Here is a 20,165-nt window from a genome sequence, read left to right as displayed (position 1 = left end):
GCGGCGCAGGAGCTGTGCAGGGGCGCGGGGACATCAGGGTGGGGGACACAGGACGTCCTGCAGCCCCCCCTTACCCGGGGGGAGGCATTTCCCCACACACCCCCCCCACGGGTTTCCTGGCACGGGTGGGAACGGGGCGGTGGCTCCCGGTGACCTTTGCCAGGGTTGGGGACCACGACAGCCCCCACCACTGTCCCCGGCGTGGGGTCACCGTGACCCCCGTGGCCCCAGTCCCGCTCTCGGGGTCCTGGCTTGACCTCCCACTCCCCTCAGCCCTACAGGATGGGGGGGTCTGTCCGTGCAGCCTCTCCCCCCCCTCCCCCGGTCCTCGCAGCCCTCCCCGGGGGCCCCGAGACCCCACCCCGGCGCTGGGGGGGGGGGGGGGGGGGGATGTCCCGGGAGCCGTTACCGGGCAGGGAGCCGGCGCATTCCCGGCGTTCCCGGGCGGGCAGACGCCGTGGGAGGCCGGGGGGGGGGGGTGTTCCCCCTCCGTCCCGCCCGCCCCCCCCCCGGCAGCTCCGACCTCCCAGCGGGGCACAACGGGGTGGGGCCGAGCTCGGGAGCGGGGGGGGGTCTCATCCCCGGGGGGGCCCGATCCTGGGGGGGCCCATCCCACAGAGGTCCTAATTCGGGGTTCCCATCCCATGGGGGGGTCCTGACATGGGGGGCCCATCCCGGGAGGTCCCATCCCATGGCGGGTGTCTTATCCTCGGGGGGCCCATCCCATGGGGGGCCCTAACTTGGGGGGCCCATCCCGGGGGAGTTCCCATCCCACGGGAGGTGTGATCCTGGGGGGGGGGGGGGGGGGGTGTCACATCCCAAAGGGTCCATCACTGCGGTCCGAGGTGGGGCGGGGGGGTCTCAACTTCAGAGGTCGGGGGGGGGGGGCATCCCGGGGGTCCCATGGGACAGGGCGCGTGGGTCCCCACCCAGCTGCGTGGTTTTTTTTTTTTGGGGGGGGGGGCGCAGATTGAGTGAAGCGTTGCGGGGGGGGGGGGGGGGGGGGCTGGTCCGCGTGTGCCGGCACGGTTGTGCGTGGCGGGGGGGGTGGGTTGGGGTGTGCGTGACCTCCGCACGCGTGGGGGGGGGTGGGGGTGGGCGGGGCGTGTAACGGCCCCGCCTCCCCGGCGCGCACGCGCGGGGAGTGACACACACACACACACACAACCCCCCCGCCCTCCCCGCAGGTGCCCGGTGGGAGGAGGAGGAGGAGGAGGAAGGCGCTGGGGGGGGGGGGGGGGGGATGTGCGGCCCCTTTAAGGGGAGTGCCCGGAAGGGCGCGCGCCCCGCCCGGCCCCGCCCCCGCCCCGCAGCGCACCGGCCCCGGTGGGGCGCGGTCGGTGGCGGCGGCTGCGGGAGCCGGTGCGGGCCATGGCGCGGGGCCACCGGCTGCTGCGGGTGGGGCTGGGGCTGCTGCTGGGCGCCGCCGCCGCCGCCTTTAACCTTGACCGCGATTTCCCGGTGCTCAAGGAGGGCGCGACCCCCGGAGGGTTCTTCGGCTTCTCGGTAGCGCTGCACCGGCAGACCGAGCGGCGGGAGCGGTGCCTGTGAGTGCGGGGCACGGGGGGGGGGGGGTCCCCAGGGTTCGGGGGGGGCGGGGGAGTGAGGGTCCCCGGGGTAGGGCAAAGGTAGCCCCGAGGCTGCCGGGAGGGGAGGGGGGGCACCGGGAGGAGGAGGAGGAGGAGCTGGGGGGGCTTTGGGTTTAGGGAAAGGGGTGTCGGGGGGGTCTGGAGGCTGCGGTGGGATGCGGGGGGGTCCCTCGTGGGAGGAAGCGCCCCCTGAGCTCAGGGTAAGGGGGGATCCGGGGTGTAAAATAGCTCCGCGGGTGTTTCTCCCCTTCTCGTGGCTTTGCTCTGCACCCCGTTATTGGAGGGGGGTCCCATCCTGACCCTGGGCTTTCCCTTATTCCCTGGGTGCTGAGCACCCACTGAGGGGTCCCCTGCGCGGGAGGGACACGGGGGGGCAGAGCGGGGACACGCTGTGACAGCAGCGGTGGGCAGGGAGCCTGGCAGCCACCCCGGGAGGTGGGGGCTGTCCCCACGCGTGGGGTCCCGGCTGGGCACTGCCCGCACTGACCCCCCCGGGGCGGTTTGAAGCCCCTCGGGCCCCCCCCTTCAGCTCTGGCGGGGGCTCCGCGTCCCCCCACCCGCCACCCCGGCTCTGCCGACCTGTTGAACTGTAATTCCTGCCGCCAAGCGAAACCCCAACAAAAGCCCTTTTCAGCCGGTGCATTCCCCGTGCGATCCCACCGCTGTCACTCACCGGGTCCCCTGCTGTCCCCCCCTCCTCAGCCAGACCCCCCCCCCCCGACCCCGCCACGGGCAGCATCCCCGGCTCCCGTCCCTCCTGGCCGGAGGTGCGAGTCGCGTGTGCGAGTTGCGTGTGCGCGCTGGGGAGAAGGCGTCGGCGCAGGGCTTGGGTTGGGTTTTTCTCGCTTGGGGGCACAGGTTTTTGCTGGCTCACCCTCCCGTGGAACTCCCGGTTGCGGGGGGAGTGGGGGGGGGCCCTTTGGAGACCTGGAGGGCTCCCTTTTTCCCGCCATGCCCATGGCAGAGAGACCAGCGGCAGCTGCTCCGCATTCCAGAGATGTATTTCGGCCGCTCGCCCCGCCGTGGGACGTCTTGTTGTTGCTCCCGTGCAAGAGGGAGTGAAGTTGTTCCCCGTGGCTCCAGGGCCAGCACCCCAGGGACCCCCCCCCCACTCCTCGCAGGGACACGCTGGCTCCCATCCATGGCCGGGTTTCCCCTGGCTCCGGCGGCATCGGAGCAGCTGCCGGGGGCCATCGGGGTTGGGGTTCTGGCTAGCAGCAGGGCAGATCTTCCCGAGACATTGGCAGTGGCCATCGCCTTGTCTTGGGGGGGGGGGGGCGGTTTGGGGGGTTCTGGCGCCGGCAGGGACTTGCGATCCCCCGGCGTGGACCACGTGGCCCGTGCGTGTCTGAGCGTGATGCTGGCGAGGCACGGAGCGGCGGCTCTGCGGGGGAAGGCTTTGGAGCACAAAAAACCCCGGGGGGGTTTGGCACCCCCTTCCCCTGGGAGCCCTCCGCTGCCTGTCCCTGTTTGGAGGGGAGGGGGTGACGGGGGACCCTCGTGAGCACAGAGGGGCCGTGGGGTGCCAGGTGCATCTCTGCCTCCCCACGGGGCCTTGCGTGCGGGCAGTGGACCCGGACGGGCTGTGCAGGCAGCTCTGCCTGCGTAGTGCAGGCAGGAGGGGGCCAGGGCGAGTGCAGGCAGCTCCTGCCTAACCAGGCTCGCTGCAGGCAGGACTCGGGGGGGGGCACCTGCCTCTCCTGGAAGTAAATACCGGCCTCCGTGTCCTAGCGGGCAGCTGCCCTCCTGCAAGCCAGGGAGCTGCCTGCTCCTCGCTCCTGCCTGCGGGGAACAGTGCAGGCAGGAGCTTGGCCGAGGGCTGGAAGAGCCACAGGGTTTGCTCCATCCCTGGGGGTGTCCGTTGTCCCCCAACCTGGGGTGTCGGAGCCATTCTGGGTGGATGTGGGGACCGGTGCAGGTGTGGCCCCCCCAGCTCTCCCCATTCCCAGGGCACCCAGCCCTGCGCTTCCCCCCCACCTTGGCAGAACCGCCGGATGGGGTGGGGGGTGCTGGGGCGGGGGGTGCTGAGCTGGGCTGCAGCACCGCGGGGGTGAACCTGCTCCCCTAATTCAGCCGGTGAGGGATGGAGGCTCCCCGTGCCCTTTGCTCGCAGGTGCAGCCCCGCCACAGCCGGGGTGGGGACAGGAAAGGGACGCTTCCTGCCATCGTCCCCGATTGGGGGGGGTGCATGGGTGGGGATGGGGTGTGCTGTGCTTTTTTTTTTTTTTGGGGGGGGGGGCGGGGGGGCCTGATGTTTGGCCTGGCTGCGACGTGGCTGCCGCAGGTGTCAGTTGGGTTGGCGGTGGGGCAAGAAGGATGCTCCCGGGGCACCGCTGGCATTCCCGGCGGGGTGGGGGGAGCCGCTTCCCGCCCGGGCGCTGGCGGGGGGCCAGGCCAGCACGGCACAGCCGGCGTGACGCCCCAGTCCCGTGTGTGTGTGTCCCCTCCACCCCCACGGTGTTTTTCGTGGCTCGGAGCTGTGCCCATGCAAAGGTTTATTTGCTCACCCCTCCCCAGGCGAGGTGGAAGCGTTATCTGCCTCCCCGAGATTAAGAAACTCCTTCAGCTGCCCGGGCCGGGTCCGGCCGCTCCTGCTGGCTCGGACGAGGAGGTGGTTCGGCTTGTGGCCACGCTGGCGGGACCCGATGGTGCCAGAGGAATCCCACTTGTGGGTTTGGGGGGTCCCTGAACAACACAGGGACACTGAGGCACGGCGGGGTGTGTGCCAGGTGGGCTGGGGGCCTCGTGTGTGCAGCCTGGGGGGAGGCAGCACCCACATCTCCAACCTCCTGGGTGCCTCAGTTTCCCTCCTGTGTGCGTGGGGCAGCAGCGGCTCTGCCCGGCTGGTCCCGGCTGGCCGGTGGGGAGGAGGGGAGCGTGGCCGGCAGCGGGGCCAGCTGAATTCCCAACTTTCCCTCCCCCTCGCCTGGTTTTCCTGCCGATTGCCAGAACCGGCCTGGCCACGCTCCCCCCGCCTTGGCCAGGGGCCGGTGAAAGCTGCCGGGGTCCCGCTGGGCTGTGGCTCCTCGCCAGGCGGCGGGGGGACAGATACACCACGGTGGGGGGGCATCCATCCGTCCGTCCGCCTGTCCGTCCATCCCTCGGTGCTTCGAGGAGCCATTTCTCCCCCTCTCCCACCTCCTTCCCGGTGCGGGCATCAGCAGATTTGCCTGCCGAGGGCTCCCCGGGGGGGCATTGATCATTGAAGAGCCCCCCCACCTCCCCGTGCAAACATAGTGGCACTGGGAGGGAGTTGGGTGGTTTGGGGCTGGCCTGGAGCCTTGTGGGGGTGGGCTATGCTGGGGGTACCCCTCAGTTGCCTGCCTTTGGGGGTTCGGGGGGGTTGGGGGGGGTCCTGCAGCCCAATCGTGGAGCTGAGCTCTCAAACCTGGAGCATCTTCCAGCCCCGGCATGGGGGGAGGTTTGGGGAGGGTCCCTGTGCCCCGCTGTGCCGTCGCTGCCTGTGACCAGGGATGGAGCAGGGTGGGGTGCTGTGCCGCAGCCCCCACCCTCCTGCCCCCCCCCTTCCCCTCCCACCTCGGCCCTTGTCACCCCTCGAGCGTGTCGGAGATGGATGAGGCGCTGCTCTCACTGCCCAGCTGCTCCCCGCCTGCCTCCCACCCTGGGGAGGGGGGGCTCTGGGGTAGGGGGTTGTGCTGCTGTTCAGGGGGAGCACAACCCCCCCCCATTGCAGAGCCCTTCGAGGCTGAGCCCACCCCACCCCCCCGCTGTGCAGTCTCTGCTCCCCTTGCTGCCCTGTCCGGGTTCGATCCCCCTTCACCATCCTCATCAGACCTTTCCCACCGCGGGGGTGGCCACATTTCGGGCCACCGTTTCGCTCCCCTCCCGGCTCAGCCCACGCCAGCGGGGAGCCCCCACACCACCGTCCGTCCCCCACAACAGCTTGCCAGGGCGGATTAGGACGGAGCACGGCCTCTCGCATTCCTGCCTCCCTCCCTTCCCAGCCTCCCCCTCTCGCTGTTTGGCCATTCTCTGCTGTCCGAGCACAAGGCCTGGGCTGAGCCCCATCTCCTCACCCCCCCCCACCCCCACTCGGGTGGGACCAGTGCCACAAACTGGTCCTGGCCTCCCTGAGATGGGAGGCCCAGCAGCCCAATTCCTGGTTTTCCTGGGTCTTGAGGTAGCTGGGCTCTGTGGGGCACTTTGGGGGATGCCTCTGCATGTTGTGTTCCCCCCCTGCCCTGCTCTGGTAGGGCTCAGAAGCCCCCAGCGTCCAACAGACACACACACACACACACACACACACACCCCCCAACCCAGGAGCAGAGCCTGCGGGTGGGCTGCCGTGCTGGGAAGTCTTGGCTGGAGGCAGCGAGATGCCGGAGCAGCTCGGATTTGGTGGCCCCCCCAGCCCCGGGACCTGTGGGGCACGGCCGTGGTGGTGGCTGGGAGCCGGGGTCTGGCCAAGCCAGGACCACCCGGGGAGGTGGGGGGCAGGTCCCCCACCATAGCAGCACCCCCTATGCGTGTCCCTGCCCCCAGGAGCCACGCTGACTCTGGGGCAGCACCTGGGGGCTGTGGGTCCTACTGGGGCTCAGGGTGGGGGGGCAGGACCCCCCCCCCCCCCAGCTTCTTCCTCCAGCCCTGAGTCACATCGTGGCTGCACTGAGTCACTTCTCTTCCAGGTAAGTGGGGACAATGGTGCCTCTTGTGTGTGTGTGTGTCATTGTACCCCCCCCCGCCATCCCTCAGGTGTGGGGGGCGCAGGAATTAGTGGGGCAGATTCTTTGTGCCAGGCTGGAAAAATTCAGGAGGAAACGACCTCGCCTTCGCACCCAGCGGGTCCCGCTTTCCCGTAGGGATACGGATGTGACTGGCACCCCCAGCCCAGCATTCCCGGGGGGGGGAGCGTCCCCCCCCCACCCAGTGCACCCCTTTGGGATCTCTTCTGCGGCTGAGCGACGCCGTCCGTCCGTCCGTCCCCCCCACCTGCAGCATCTGGCTGACTCAGCCGGAGCGATGCCGCCGGCGGTGCCCGTCACCGGGCGGGCGCGGGGAAGAGGAGGGGAGCGGGGGGGGGGCCCTGACGTGCCTGGGCGGGGGCTGCCTGGGGCCCCACATTCCTCCTGCATCTGGGCTTTGAGTCAGCCGCCCCGGCGCTGCCCGGACGCGCCCGCGGCCTCGCATTGCTCAGCCCTGCCCGGCGCAGCCTCCGCGGCCGCGCTCCCTTCCCGGGGACGGTGGGATGGGGACAACCAGGCTTGTCCCCGTCCTCGCCGGTGGCTGCGCTGAGAACTGACCAACTCGTTACCCAAGTGTCCCGTGATAAGGTCTAGGGGTTGCAGCAGCTACCTGGGTGCCTGGTGTGGGGGGGGGGGTGTGTCCCCCTCCCCTCCCCAGCATCCTGCCTGTGAGGGGGGACACGCTTCCTCTGCTGGCACGCTGCGGCCATGCCTCCTCCGCGCCATTGTCCTCGCGGTCCCGAAGGACTTCCCGGCGGAAAGGCTGGCCTTTCCGGAGCCCCCCGGGCACGCCGGGTCCTCCTGCTGTCCCCCCCCCAACCTGCTGATCCTGTGCCCTGCTGCTACCTGGGGGTCCCCAGCCTCTTCCCTACTGGGGAGCTGCTTGTTTTGGGGTGGGAGTTGGGGGGGGTTAAGGTGGGCACTGGGGTCACTTTTGTTCTTCAGTATCACCTTAGAGCCCCAGAGCGCACGTGGAGGTGGGCTGTGGGTGTTGCATCACCACCCTGGGCACCCCTCCAGGGATGCCAGTGTTCCCCCCCCACACCTTCTGCGTGGCACCGCCGTGACTCAGCCGGGATTTCTCTACCCCTCGGGGGGCCTGAGTCACCCCCGGAAGGGTGCTGCCTCCCCCAGGGACCCCCAGTGCTGCCCAGACCCCTCCTGGGAAAGGAGATGCATACGTGTCCCTCCTGGAGCTGGTCCCAGCTCACCCTCCCCATTCCTGGGGGGTCTCCCCCCCCCCCACGCCGGGACGCCCCTGGCGCAGCAGCGAGCCTGTCTGCCGGACACGCCGCAGCTGTGCCGTGGGGCCTCGGCCTCGCCGCCGGCTCAAAGGTTGGCCGGGAAGGGCTGCGGCTGTTTACACAGGCCCGGGGGGGGGCCCCGGCGCTGGTGGGGGCCGGGTCGTGCCGAGCAGCTCCCCGCTTTGCTGTCCCATAGCGAGCGCCGTTCGCGGGTGTCAGCCAGACCCCCTGTTCCTGCACCCCCTCCCCGTGCACCGGGATGGGGGGCGCTCAGCCACGCGCCCCGTCTGGGATCGGGTCTGGCAAGGAGCGTGTCTGTCGGTCTGTCCCCCACCTGGGTAGGGGGGGTCTGTCCCTTTGCTGTCCTGTGAGACCTTCCAGTGGGCTGGTGCACCCGCATCCTGGGGGTGAGAGGCTGGATGCTGCCAGCCCCATGCATGCCCATTCAAGGGGGACCCCCCCCTTCCTTCTCTGGGGCTGGGGGTCTGCTACCCCCCCGTTATTTGGGGGTGTCAAGGCGTGATGTGCTCCGGGGAAGCAGCTCTCGTCCCCTCCAAGCACCTCCTGGCCACCGTCACACCCCAGCACCGTCTCCGCAGGACAGCCTGTCCACCTCTGCACCCCCAAAATGAGGTGGGGGGCACTGGGGCAGGTGGACCCCCTGTGCCCCCACATCCCCCTCACACACTCTCTGCTCCCCCCCCTCCCAGGCTGCTGGTGGGGGCCCCCCGAGATGTGGAGCCGGCGAACGGCACACGGACGGGCGCTGTCTACGCCTGTCCCCTCACCGCCTCCACGAGCGACTGCCAGCGGCTCGACATCGAGCTGAAGAGTACGTGAGCACCCCGGGGCACCCCGAAACACCCCCCCCCGGCATGCAGAGGAGGGGCTCTGGGGTTGGGGGGATCCCCACTCTCATGCTGTCCTTTCCTCACCCAGGTGAGCCGGACAAGGCCATCATCGATGACATGTGGCTGGGGGTGACGGTGGCCAGCCAGCGGCAGCCGGCCGGGAGGGTGCTGGTGAGTGTCCCTGCACCCCAATATTCCACGCTGGTGCCGAGCTGCCGCCTTTCACGACTGCGCCAGGGAGCTGCTGGTCCTTTCACGAGGCCTTGCACATGTCCCCTGGCAGAGGCACTTTGGGGGCTCCTCTGTCACCTCCCTGTCCCCTGGCGCAGGGAGCTGGCGGGTGACAGGGTGCTTGGAGCCCTCACCGGGGGCTCTCGGGTGGCAGGATGGTGTCGTACCCTATAGACCATCGTAGCCAGGATAACGCCGTGACGTATGGGCTGCGTTAACGGCAGGGCAGGGGGGTGTGTACGGCCTGGCGCCGGGATGGGCACACACTTTGCTGGGTAAAAAACTGGCTGGATGTCAGGGCCCAAAGAGTTGTGGTGAACGGAGTTAAATCTGGTTGGCGGCCGGTCACAAGTGGTGTCCCCCAGGGCTCGGTGTTGGGGCCACTCCTGTTTAACATCTTTATTGATGACCTAGACGAGGGGATCGAGTGCCCCCTCAGTCAGTTTGCAGATGACACCCAGTTGGGTGGAAGTGTTGATCTGCTCGAGGGTAGGGAGGCTCTGCAGAGAGACCTGGCCAGGCTGGAGCGATGGGCTGAGCCCAACTGGGGGAGTTTCATTAAGGGCAAATGCCGGGTGCTGCCCTTGGGCCACAACAACCCCCAGCAGGGCTACAGGCTTGGGGAGGGGTGGCTGGAGAGCTGCCAGTCAGAGAGGGACCTGGGGGGGATTGGTAATGAGCCAGCAGTGTGCCCAGGTGGCCAAGAAGGCCAATGGCATCCTGGCTTGTATCAGCACTAGCATGGCCAGCAGGGACAGGGAAGGGATCTGACCCCTGTGCTCGGCACTGGTGAGGCCGCCCCTCGATGAGTGGGTTCAGTTTTGGGCCCCTCACCCCAAAAAGGCCATTGAATGACTCGAGCGTGTCCAGAGAAGGGCAACGGAGCTGGTGCAGGGTCTGGAGCACAGGTCTGATGGGGAGCGGCTGAGGGAACTCGGGGTTTAGTCTGGAGAAGAGGAGGCTGAGGGGAGACCTCCTGGCCCTCTGCAACTCCCTGAAAGGAGGGTGCAGAGAGGGGGGATGAGTCTCTTGAGCCAAGGACCCAGCGGCAGGACAAGAGGGAATGGCCTCAAGCTGCGCCAGGGCAGGGTCAGACTGGCTCTTAGGAAGGATTTCTTTGCAAAGGGGTTGTTGGGCGTTGGAATGGGCTGCCCAGGGCAGGGGGGGAGTCCCCATCCCTGGAGGGGTTGAAGAGTCGGGTTGAGCCAGCGCTGAGGGATCTGGTGGAGTTGGGAATGGTCAGGGTGAGGTTCCTGGTGGGGCTGGAGGAGCTTCAAGGGCTTTTCCAACTGAGATGAGTCTGTGATTCTGATTCTGTGATGAGGGCAGAGGCAGCACAAGGAGCAGGGGCTGCTGGCCGTGGGAAGGAAGGGGGCCATAGCCCCCCATTTTTTGGGGTGCTGCAGGCGCTGAGGTGGGTGCTGGGGGCTGTCCCGGCAGGCCTGTGCTCACCGCTACACCAAGGTGCTGTGTCGGGCAGCGAGGACCAGCGGCGCATGGTGGGTAAGTGCTACGTGCGAGGCAACGACCTGCGCCTCAACATCAGCGACGAGTGGCAAACGTACCACAACGAGATGTGCAACTCCAACACGGACACCGACGAGACTGGCATGTGCCAGATGGGCACCAGCGCCGGCTTCACTGCCAACATCATCTATTTCGGAGCGCCCGGTGCCTATAACTGGCAAGGTGTGTGTGCCTGGGGAGGGGCGAGGGGGACCCCCTTCCCTGGGATGCCGCGTACCCCCACGGGGCATCCCCTCGTGTGAGCGGGTCTGGAGCACAGGTCTGACGGGGAGCGGCTGAGGGAACTGGGGGGTTTAGTCTGGAGAAGAGGAGGCTGAGGGGAGACCTCCTGGCCCTCTGCAACTCCCTGAAAGGAGGGTGCAGAGAGGGGGAGGAGTCTCTTGAGCCAAGGAACCAGCGGCAGGACAAGAGGGAATGGCCTCAAGCTGCGCCAGGGCAGGGTCAGACTGGCTCTTAGGAAGGATTTCTTTGCAGAAGGGGTTGTTGGGCGTTGGAATGGGCTGCCAGGGCAGGGGGGGAGTCCCCATCCCTGGAGGGTTGAAGAGTCGGGTTGAGCCAGCGCTGAGGGATCTGGTGGAGTTGGAATGGACAGGGTGAGGTTCATGGTGGGGCTGGAGGAGCTTCAGGGTCTTTTCCAACCCAGATGATTCTGGATTCTGTGCCTGAATGCGCACACACATTGCATGGTCACGCGTGTGCACTCGGCGTGTGCTTCTCTACACACCTCTGCAAACCCGCTGCCTGTGGGTGAACGTGTCCGTGCACACGCGTACGGCCATGGGGGTGCGAGGGGAGTGGGTGCCGAGCCGGGGATCCCCCCACTGTGGGGTTAACCCCCCCCTCCACCGGCTGTTGCAGGTACCGACTACATGCTGCAGCGGAGATGTGGGACCTGCACGATTTCTCTCTACCCCAACAGAGGAATGGCAATACCTATATAGGTGGGGGGGGCAGCAGGGCAGGGGGCTTCCCCCTCGGAGGGATTTGGGGTGAGGAGGAGATCAGGGGGGGATGTGGATTTAGGGGGAACTTTGGGGTGGATGTTAAAGGAGTGTGGAGTTTAGGGAGGCTTGGAGACCCCCCCGGGGATGGTGTGAGTAGGGGGATGGTGGTGCCACCATGGTGTTCAAGGGGGCTGGAGGGGGGTCATGGCGGGGGGATATGGGGTGTGGGGATGTGGGGGGGTTCCTGTGCTGGCCCCCATCTCACCGGGGGGTTTGGTGGCAGGTAACACGGCGGAGGTGGGCAGCGCGGTGCTGCAGCAGGACGCGGTGACGGTGGTGACGGGCGCCCCCCGGTACAAGCAACACGGGCGCCGTGTACCTGCTGAGCCGCAGCCCCCAGCAGACGCTGCAGAGGAGCCTCCTCCTCCCCGGCCACCAAGTTGGCTCCTACTTTGGCTAGCGCCGTGGCCCTGGCAGACCTCAACAACGATGGGTAAGGGCCGGGGGGGCGCGACCCCCCAGCTCCTGGCGGGTGGGGGCATCCCGCAGCTCAAGGGGGGTCTGTGGGTCACAGCATCAGGGGGCACAGCTCTGGGGGTGAGGACTCTTTTTTTTGGGGAGTCATATTTTTATGGTTTGGGGGGGGGGGGGGGATCCCCATCACTTCTGGTGTGTTGGGGTGGGGTTGTGTCACAGCCCCAGCCCCAACCAGCCCCTTGGCCCCGCAGGTGGCAGGACCTGGTGGTGGGAGCCCCTTACTACTTCCAGCGGAAGCAGGAGGTGGGGGGAGCAATCTACGTCTACATGAACGAGGTGGGGGGACTTCAGCCCAACCCCAGCCTGGTCCTCACCGGCCCCAGCTATTCCGCTTTCGGCTTCGCCGTGGCCAGCATCGGGGACGTCAACCAGACGGCTTCCAGGGTGAGGGGCTGGGGACCACTGTGGGGGGAGCCTTTGGGTGAGGGTCCTGCTTGAGGGTGTGTGGTGGGTCTCCGGTGAGATCTGGGGGGAAGAGAAGGGAAATGGGGGCATCTTGGTGGGGGGGTGTGTTCAAGGAGGAGAGGGGCTGGGTGAGAGTTGGGTGTGGGGGGATTGAAGAGGGGCTGAGGCGGTGCAGAGGTACTGTGGGGCTGCCCCACCCTGTCCCTGTGGGGCTGACCCTGCTCTTCTCCCCCAGATATCGCCGTGGGGGCTCCTTTCGAGGGGCCTGGCAAAGTTTACATCTACCACACAGCAGCGCAGAGGGGCTGTTAGACAAACCCCGGCAGGTAACGGCCCATGGGGAGCCCCTCACCGGGGCTCCGGATCCCCTCCGAGCATCCCTCGGCTCCGGGGTGGGATCCCCGGATCTATGGGGCTGGTGAGCAATGGGGGACACCCACATCCAGGTGATCAGCGGGGCGGATCTGGGCCCCGCCAGCATGCGGACCTTCGGGTACTCGCTGAGTGGGGGGGCTGGACGTGGACGGGAACTCCTACCCCGACCTGCTGGTGGGCAGCTTGGCCGAGAGGATCGTCCTGCTCAGGTAAGGGAGCGGGTTTCCACAGCCTCTGCCCTCCCTGCGACCTCCCGGGGGACAGATCCTGCCTCTGCCAGCACCCCGGCGCAGCGAGGTGGCCACAAAGCGATGTGCCCGGCGCCGGAGCTGGCACTGAGGGGCTGTGCCGCTGCGGGGGGCGGGGGGGGATGCTCAGCTGACCCCCATCTCTGTCCCCAGAGCTCGGCCTGTGATCAACATCTTAAACAAGAACCTTCACAGTGACCCCCAGCAAGGTGGACCCTGCCCGGTGCACGCCCGACTCCTGGTGAGCCCCCCGCAGTGCGGCCAGTCCTGCTCGTGGCACTGGGGTGCTGGCAGCTCCGCTCATGGCCCCTTTCCCCCCCCAGCATCACTGTGACCGTCTGCTTCTCCTACAACCAGAGTGCTGGAGACCCAAGTACAAGGAGAAGATCAGTGAGTGGTCGGGGGTGTGGGTGTGGGTGCGTGTGTGCACGGGGGAGTGAGTTGGGGGTGGGGCTGGGTAGTTCACCAGCACTCGTGCAAGGTGTGCGCACACACAGGGACACGTGTGTGTGCTGGGGGGGCGTCGTGAGCACATGTGTGGGGAGGACGCTCCCCCAGGAGTGCTACAGGCTTGGGGAGGGGTGGCTGGAGAGCTGCCAGTCAGAGAGGGACTGGGGGGGGATTGGTAATGAGCCAGCAGTGTGCCCAGGTGGCCAAGAAGGCCAATGTATCCTGGCTTGTATCAGCACCACGTGGCCAGCAGGGACAGGGAAGGGATCTGACCCCTGATGAGGCCGCCCCTCGATGAGTGGGTTCAGTTTTTGGGCCCCTCACTCCAAAAGGCCATTGAATGACTCGAGCGTGTCCAGAGAAGGGCAACGGAGCTGGGTGCAGGGTCTGGAGCACAGGTCTGATGGGGAGCGGCTGAGGGAACTGGGGGTTTAGTCTGGAGAAGAGGAGGCTGAGGGGAGACCTCCTGGCCCTCTGCAACTCCCTGAAAGGAGGGTTGCAGAGAGGGGGGGATGAGTCTCTTGAGCCAAGGACCCAGCGGCAGGACAAGAGGGAATGGCCTCAAGCTGCGCCAGGGCAGGGTCAGACTGGCTCTTAGGAAGGATTTCTTTGCAGAAGGGGTTGTTGGGCGTTGGAATGGGCTGCCCAGGGCAGGGGGGGAGTCCCATCCCTGGAGGGGTTGAAGAGTCGGGTTGAGCCAGCGCTGAGGGATCTGGTGGAGTTGGGAATGGTCAGGGTGAGGTTCCTGGTGGGGCTGGAGGAGCTTCAAGGGCTTTTCCAACTGAGATGATTCTGTGATTCTGTGACACGCACGTGTTGGCGTGGGGGTTGCACACACGTGTGTGCAGGGGATACCTGTGCATGTGAGGGGTTGTGTTGGAGGCACACGTGTGTGTGACAGCTGCGGTGCCCCGCTCTCCCCGCAGCCCTGGAATACACCCTGGAGGCAGACAAGGACCGGCACCCCCCCAGGGTCAGGTTTTTGGGGACCCACTCTGCCACCTACCGTGGCATCTTCCCATGCCTGAGACCCGCTGTGAATCAAGGAGCTCCTGCTGCTGGTGAGCGTGTGCGAGTGCACACGTGTGTGTGTGTGCACATGTGTGTGTGTGCGCACTGCGGGTTGCTCTCCACGTGGCACTGAGCTGGGAGAACGGCTCCTGGGAGATGGGGAGAGGGATGGTGGGGTGCAGGGCCAGGAAAAGAGGTGGGAATCCGTCCATCCATCCTGTGATGGGTTTGTTGGGTCTCGTGAGCAGGAGGCTGGTACCCCAGACGTGGCTGGGGGCTGCCTGGTTGCAGCTGGAGCTGGAGGGGGGCTGGGAGGAGCCAGGGCTTTGCTGTGATCTCAGCCACCCCGCAGGACAACATCCGAGACAAGCTGCACCCCATCGTGCTCTCCATGAACTACTCGCTGGTGGAGAAGCCCAGGACCTTCCAACTGGGTCCCCATTCCTCGACGCCTTCCCCGTCCTCAACCAGGACCAGTCCCACGAGAATGAGACCAAGGTGCTGGCGGGGGGTGGCGGTGTGGGTGATGGAGATGCTGGGCTGCCCCAGCGAGCCTGGCCTGGGGGGCTGGGAGAAGGCTCCCGGGGACACCCCTGTCCCCCCAGATCGAGTTCCAGAAGGAATGTGGCTCCGACAACAAGTGTTACAGCAACCTCCAGCTCCAGAGCAGCTTCGTCACTGACCAGAACCAGCCCTGCCCAGGTGACAGCGGGGTCCTCCGGGTCCCATCCACCTCTGCCACCCGCTGTGCCACCCCTGGGTCACGCGTCACCCTCAGCCTGCCCTGGCTGTGCTGGGGTTTTGGTGGGGGGGGTGGTTCTCCATCCAGCTGGGGTGGGGCCACCCGTGTGCTGAGCAGGGCCGGTCTCTGCGCAGGCTGAACGGTACCCAGGTGCTGCAGTACAGCCGGGACGTGCGGAAGCTCTACCTGAGCATCAACATCACCAACGTGCCCACCACCCCCTCCAACGGCGAGGACGCCCACGAGGCCCTGCTCAACGTCACGGTGCCCGCCAGCCTCCTGCCCTCCTCCGTCCGCCCGGTGGGTGATGCCGTGTCCCCCCCCCCAGCTGAAAATGTCACACAAGGACCTGGGTGGGCTTTACCGGGGTCTTCCTCACACTCTTCCCCTCCCAGAGTGGAGCCTGTACCTTTGCGGAGACGGTGCTGTGCGAGCTGGGCAACCCTTTTAAGAGGAACCAGCGGTGAGCGCTCCCCTGCCCGCACCCAGCCCATTTTTGGGGCTCAGCAGGTGGGGGTCCAGCCGAGCTGCTTCACGGTCCCTCTGTGCTGCAGGCAGAGCTGATCATCACCTTCGAGGCCATCGGGATCATGTTGGACCACACGGGAGATCTTGGTGTGCTGGACCTGTCCACGTGAGTGTCCCGGGTGGGAGGGAACGGGCTGGGAGCAGTGCCTGGAGCGAGGGCGGCTCCTCTTATCGTCGGATGGAAAACGTGGTGGTGGATCGGGATGGTATGGGAAGGACGGGGAAGCAGGCAGAAGCTCCTGGGGTGGGCAGGATGGGGGGGCCGGGTTCTGCCCTTGGACCACAACAACCCCCAGCAGGGCTACAGGCTTGGGGAGGGGTGGCTGGAGAGCTGCCAGTCAGAGAGGGACCTGGGGGGGATTGGTAATGAGCCAGCAGTGTGCCCAGGTGGCCAAGGCCAATGCATCCCTGGCTTGTATCAGCAATAGCGTGGCCAGCAGGGACAGGAAGGGATCTGACCCCTGTGCTCGGCACTGGTGAGGCCACCCCTCGATGAGTGGGTTTCTAAGTTTTGGGCCCCTCACTCCAAAAAGGCCATTGAATGACTCGAGCGTGTCCAGAGAAGGGCAACGGAGCTGGTGCAGGGTCTGGAGCACAGGTCTGATGGGGAGCGGCTGAGGGAACTGGGGGGGTTTAGTCTGGAGAAGAGGAGGCTGAGGGGAGACCTCCTGCCCTCTGCAACTCCCTGAAAGGAGGGTGCAGAGAGGGGGGAGGAGTCTCTTGAGCCAAGGAACCAGCGGCAGGACAAGAGGGAATGGCCTCAAGCTGCGCCAGGGCAGGGTCAGACTGGCTCTTAGGAAGGATTTCTTTGCAAAGGGGTTGTTGGGCGTTGGAATGGGCTGCCCAGGGCAGGGGGGGAGTCCCATCCCTGGAGGGGTTGAAGAGTCGGGTTGAGCCAGCGCTGAGGATCTGGTGGAGTTGGGAACGGTCAGGGTGAGGTTCATGGTGGGGCTGGAGGAGCTTCAAGGGCTTTTCCAACCTGGATGATTCTGGATTCTATGACTCCACGGCTCTGGTTGGTGGGGTGGGGCTGCCCTACGCTCCGGGGGGGCTGTTTGGTGGCGGGAGATGCTGAGCCCAGTGCCTCGGCAGGCAAAGCACCCAGGAGGAGCCTGCAGCCCGTGCTGGCCAGGCTGCTGGTGGACTACAGCATCCAGTCCTCGCTGACCATGTGAGTGCCCCCCCACCCCCCGCCTCCCCTCCCTCAGCCCCACCTGAATTCGGCTGTGCCAAAACGGTGGGCACGGCCCCCCCCGTGGCCCAGGAGTGGGGCAGAGGGGTGGCCTGGAGATGCTCCCTTGCCCACATCGCCGTGCCTGTCCCCCCTCCCGTGTCCCCCCCTGCCCCGGGCCTGTCCCCAGAGCCTCCTCCCACGCCCAGTCGCAGTTCAGCGGGACGGTGGTGGGCGAGTCGGCCATGCGGAGGGAGCAGGACGTGGGCAGCCCCCTCGCCTTCGACTTCCAGGTGAGCTGGGGGGGGGGAGCAGCCGGTTCCCCGCGGAGGGGGGGGTCAGGAGTGCCCGTCCCCATCTCCCGCTCTGCTTCACAGGTGAGCACCAAGGGCGAGTCGCTGGGCACCTTGGGCACCATCCTGCTGGGCTTCGAGTGGCCCTACGAGATCCCCAACGGCAAATGGCTCCTGTACCCCACCGAGATCCTCGTCAACAGCACGAGAGCTGCCGCCCCCCGGGGGGTCATTAACCCCCTCAACCTCACCGTGAGTGACCTCGTCCCTGCCGCTTTGCGGGAATGGGTCCCTGCCACGCTGCGTGGGCACCTTCAGCCCCGGGTGGGCAGAGCTGCCCGGGGGTCTGATGGGGCTCGTTTCCCCCCCCCCACCCCCAACCCTGCAGCTGCTGGAGGATCAGGCTCCATCCCGGCACAGGCGGGAGCTGGAGCCCCCCGAGCCAGCGGAGCCCCCCGTCACCCTGGCCACCGCCAAGAAAGCCAAGTCGGAGGTGGTGCTGGTGAGTGGGGCTGTAAGGGGGTGGGGGGGTCCAGCAGCACGTTACCCGCCCCCCACCCCTCAGAACCACCGTACACTGCGGTGCGTTGGGGACTCTGGTTCTGCCCCCCCCCCCTCACCATCTTTCTCTCCCAGAGCTGCTCCAAGGGCACCGCTCGCTGCATCTGGTTCGAGTGCCCCCTCCTCCACACCAGCACCCCACCACCTTCAGCATCCGCGCCCGGGTGTGGAACAGCACCTTCATCGAGGTCAGTGCTGGGGGGGGGGACACCCCCCTGCTACCACAGCACGGCCTGGGGGTGGGGGGGTGATGAGGGGGGGGTCAGGGCTGGGCTGCTCCCTTGGGAATGGTGCTGAAACAGGGCGCTGAGTTTGCCAGGTCTCAGCTCAGAAGCTGACACCCGTCCCTTGCCACCCCATCGCCCCTGTCGTCGTGTGTCCCCCCCCACCCCGTCCTCCCTCACCCGTCCGCCCCCCCCCCCAGGAGTACAGAGATTTTGACCGGGTGAAGGTGGACGGCACGGCCACGCTCTTCCTCCGGACCCACGTCCCCACCATCACCATGAGGAACCACACGGTGCGGGTGAGCGATGCCAGAGCCTCTTAACTGGGAGGGACTGGGCCCACTGGGAGCTCTGCCCCTGACCAGGCTCTTCTCTGCCCTCCCAGTTCTCCGTGGACGTGGATTCGGAGCTGACGGAGGAGCAGCCGGCCGAGATCGCGCTGTGGCTGGTGCTGGTGGCGGTGGCGGCCGGGCTGCTGCTGCTGGGGCTGATCATCCTCCTGCTCTGGAAGGTGAGGGGGGTGCCCGGATCCCCCTCCCGGGGGTGCAGGAGCCGCGCTGAGACCTGACAGGCTCATGTCACTGGTGGCTGCCATCCTCCCTACCTGGCGAGGGACGCTCAGGAGCGGCAGGCGGAAAGGTGCCCCCCCTGGGGTGGAAGGTGTTTGCCCCCGCCCCCAGGTGGAAGGTGCCCGGCTGCTGAGCGATGAGGAAGAGGAGCAGAGACCCCCCGTTTGTCCCCCCTCCCCGGTGCAAAACATTTCAGGAGCTGCAAAAACACCCCACCCAAAGCAGGGCTGGACCATGGCACCTCCTCGCCCTGTGGCTCCCACCTCCCACTGTGCTGCAGGGACTGGGGCGGGGAGGGGGGGGGTGTCTCTGGCCCCCTGTGGACCCCCCCAGCCCCCTGTGGACCCCCCCAGCTCCCTATGGACCCCCCCAGCCCCCTGGGCACCCCACTCTCTGACCCAGAGGGGTTACGTGGGGCTGCAGGACCACCCGCCCCGCAGCATCCCCAGGGGCGAGCATCAGGGTGAGGGTGCAATGGGACACCCCCACCCCACGGGGGTGGCCACAAGCCCCCCCCCCGCCCTGTCCCTCGTCCCATCCCCACCCCCTGACCCCTGTCACCTCCTTCCTCGCAGTGCGGTTTCTTCCGGCGGGCCAACACACGGGCCATGTACGAAGCCAAGGGGCAGAAGGCGGAGATGAGGATCCAGCCGTCGGAAACCGAGCGGCTGACGGATGACTACTAGCCGGGGGGGGCAGCCCCGTTGCCCCCCCCCCCGGCGCCCGCGCCACCCGCTTGGTAATGCCACGCTGGGGGCCGGCTGTAGCGGCGTCCTCCTCCTCTTCAGCCTCTTCTCCTCTTCCTCACTGCCTCATCTCTCCTGCCAGGCCCTAGAGGGCACAGGGGGGGCTCTGTGGGGTCTCTCTGAGCGGCTCCAGGACTGATGCTCCCTTTGCTCTTCGCCGGCTCGGGGGTCTCCCTCCTCCGCCCCACGCTGACCCTCTCCCCTCCCTCTCCCCCCTTCTTCCTCTCCCAGTGCGACTTCTTCCAGCGGACCCGCTACTACCGGATCATGCCCAAGTACCACGCGGTGAGGATCCGGCAGGAGCAGCGCTACCAGCCCGGCGGCCTCCTGCCCCGCCGGCGCAAGAAAAACTGGGTGACCAAGTGGCAGGAGCCGGAGAAGTACTACTGACCCCCCCCCGCCCCCCCCACCCCGGCCCCCGTGCGAGGGGAGCACCAGGGCCGGCGTTTGACTTTGCCACAAGTGCGTCTCTCCCTGCCCAAACCCCCCACCACCCCGACGCGGCCGCATCCCGGCTCTGGCTTTTGCACGCTCGTGCCCGCTTCCCTGGGCTCTTGCACGCTCGTGCCTTGCACACTCATGGGGACGTGCCCCAGATGTGCCCCTGCCCCAGCCCCGTTTCCTCGGGTCTCACCCCAGTGCCTTCCCCCCCCTCTCCCGCCCCGTGCAGACACTCCTCCCGCCGTGTCCCGTGCGCGTCCTCGCACGCCGGGACACACTCGTGTGTGTGTGTGTGTCCCAGCGCATCCCCCCCCCTCCCTCAGCGCTGGGTGTGGGACCCCCCCCCAGCTCCCTCCATGCTGTGGTGGGGTGGTGGGAGCTTGTTCCTTCCTCCCCTGCCTCCTCCTCCTCCCCAAAGCAACGCAGGGGCCTGATCCTGCACATTCACCCCATCCCAGTCTGGATGCAGCTTTGGCTTGGGGCGGGGGGGGGGGGGGGGGGCGTGCAGAGCATAAGGCCGTGTCCCCCCACCCCCACAGCCTTATCCCCCGTGGTCCGTCCCACCCCACGGACGCTGCCCTCGGGTTAAGTTATTCCGTGTCTCTCCTCGGCGTTTTGGTGTTGAGCCCCGGAGCGCGGTCGGTACTTGGGGGGTGGTGGTGTCCTGCACCCCTTGGCCCCACTTCCCCCCCCTACCTTATACCCCCCCCCCCCCCCCCACCGGGCCCTAATAAAGCCTCGCTCTGGGATTTGTAATCTCTCCTCTGTGTTGGCT

The 20,165-nt window shown here is 67.3% G+C and overlaps 1 protein-coding gene across 1 annotated transcript; it reads left to right on the top strand.

Moving 5' to 3' along the window:
- The first annotated feature begins 1,277 nt into the window (after window positions 1-1,277).
- Window positions 1,278-20,150, top strand: ITGA3 (integrin subunit alpha 3). Its single transcript, XM_074849181.1, is given in 37 exon segments — window positions 1,278-1,547; window positions 8,247-8,368; window positions 8,476-8,558; window positions 10,059-10,086; window positions 10,089-10,307; window positions 11,004-11,027; window positions 11,030-11,086; window positions 11,373-11,449; window positions 11,451-11,546; window positions 11,548-11,582; window positions 11,818-11,993; window positions 11,996-12,010; window positions 12,267-12,316; window positions 12,319-12,357; window positions 12,478-12,537; window positions 12,539-12,615; window positions 12,808-12,838; window positions 12,840-12,895; window positions 12,978-13,048; window positions 14,031-14,114; window positions 14,117-14,143; window positions 14,146-14,165; window positions 14,468-14,555; window positions 14,558-14,613; window positions 14,721-14,828; window positions 14,975-15,157; window positions 15,253-15,491; window positions 16,478-16,496; window positions 16,498-16,556; window positions 16,747-16,849; window positions 16,934-17,101; window positions 17,238-17,351; window positions 17,486-17,528; window positions 17,531-17,598; window positions 17,835-17,933; window positions 18,020-18,145; window positions 19,181-20,150. Coding segments are annotated over 37 exon segments (3,255 nt in total). The 5' UTR covers window positions 1,278-1,371; the 3' UTR covers window positions 19,340-20,150.
- Window positions 20,151-20,165: the final 15 nt, after the last annotated feature.

Source organism: Strix aluco, chromosome 24 (assembly GCF_031877795.1).
Source record: "Strix aluco isolate bStrAlu1 chromosome 24, bStrAlu1.hap1, whole genome shotgun sequence".
Classification (NCBI taxonomy): Eukaryota; Metazoa; Chordata; class Aves; order Strigiformes; family Strigidae; genus Strix; species Strix aluco.
The sequence above is the reverse complement of the archived record's forward strand: the minus strand, read 5'-3'. Positions and strand labels throughout refer to the sequence as shown.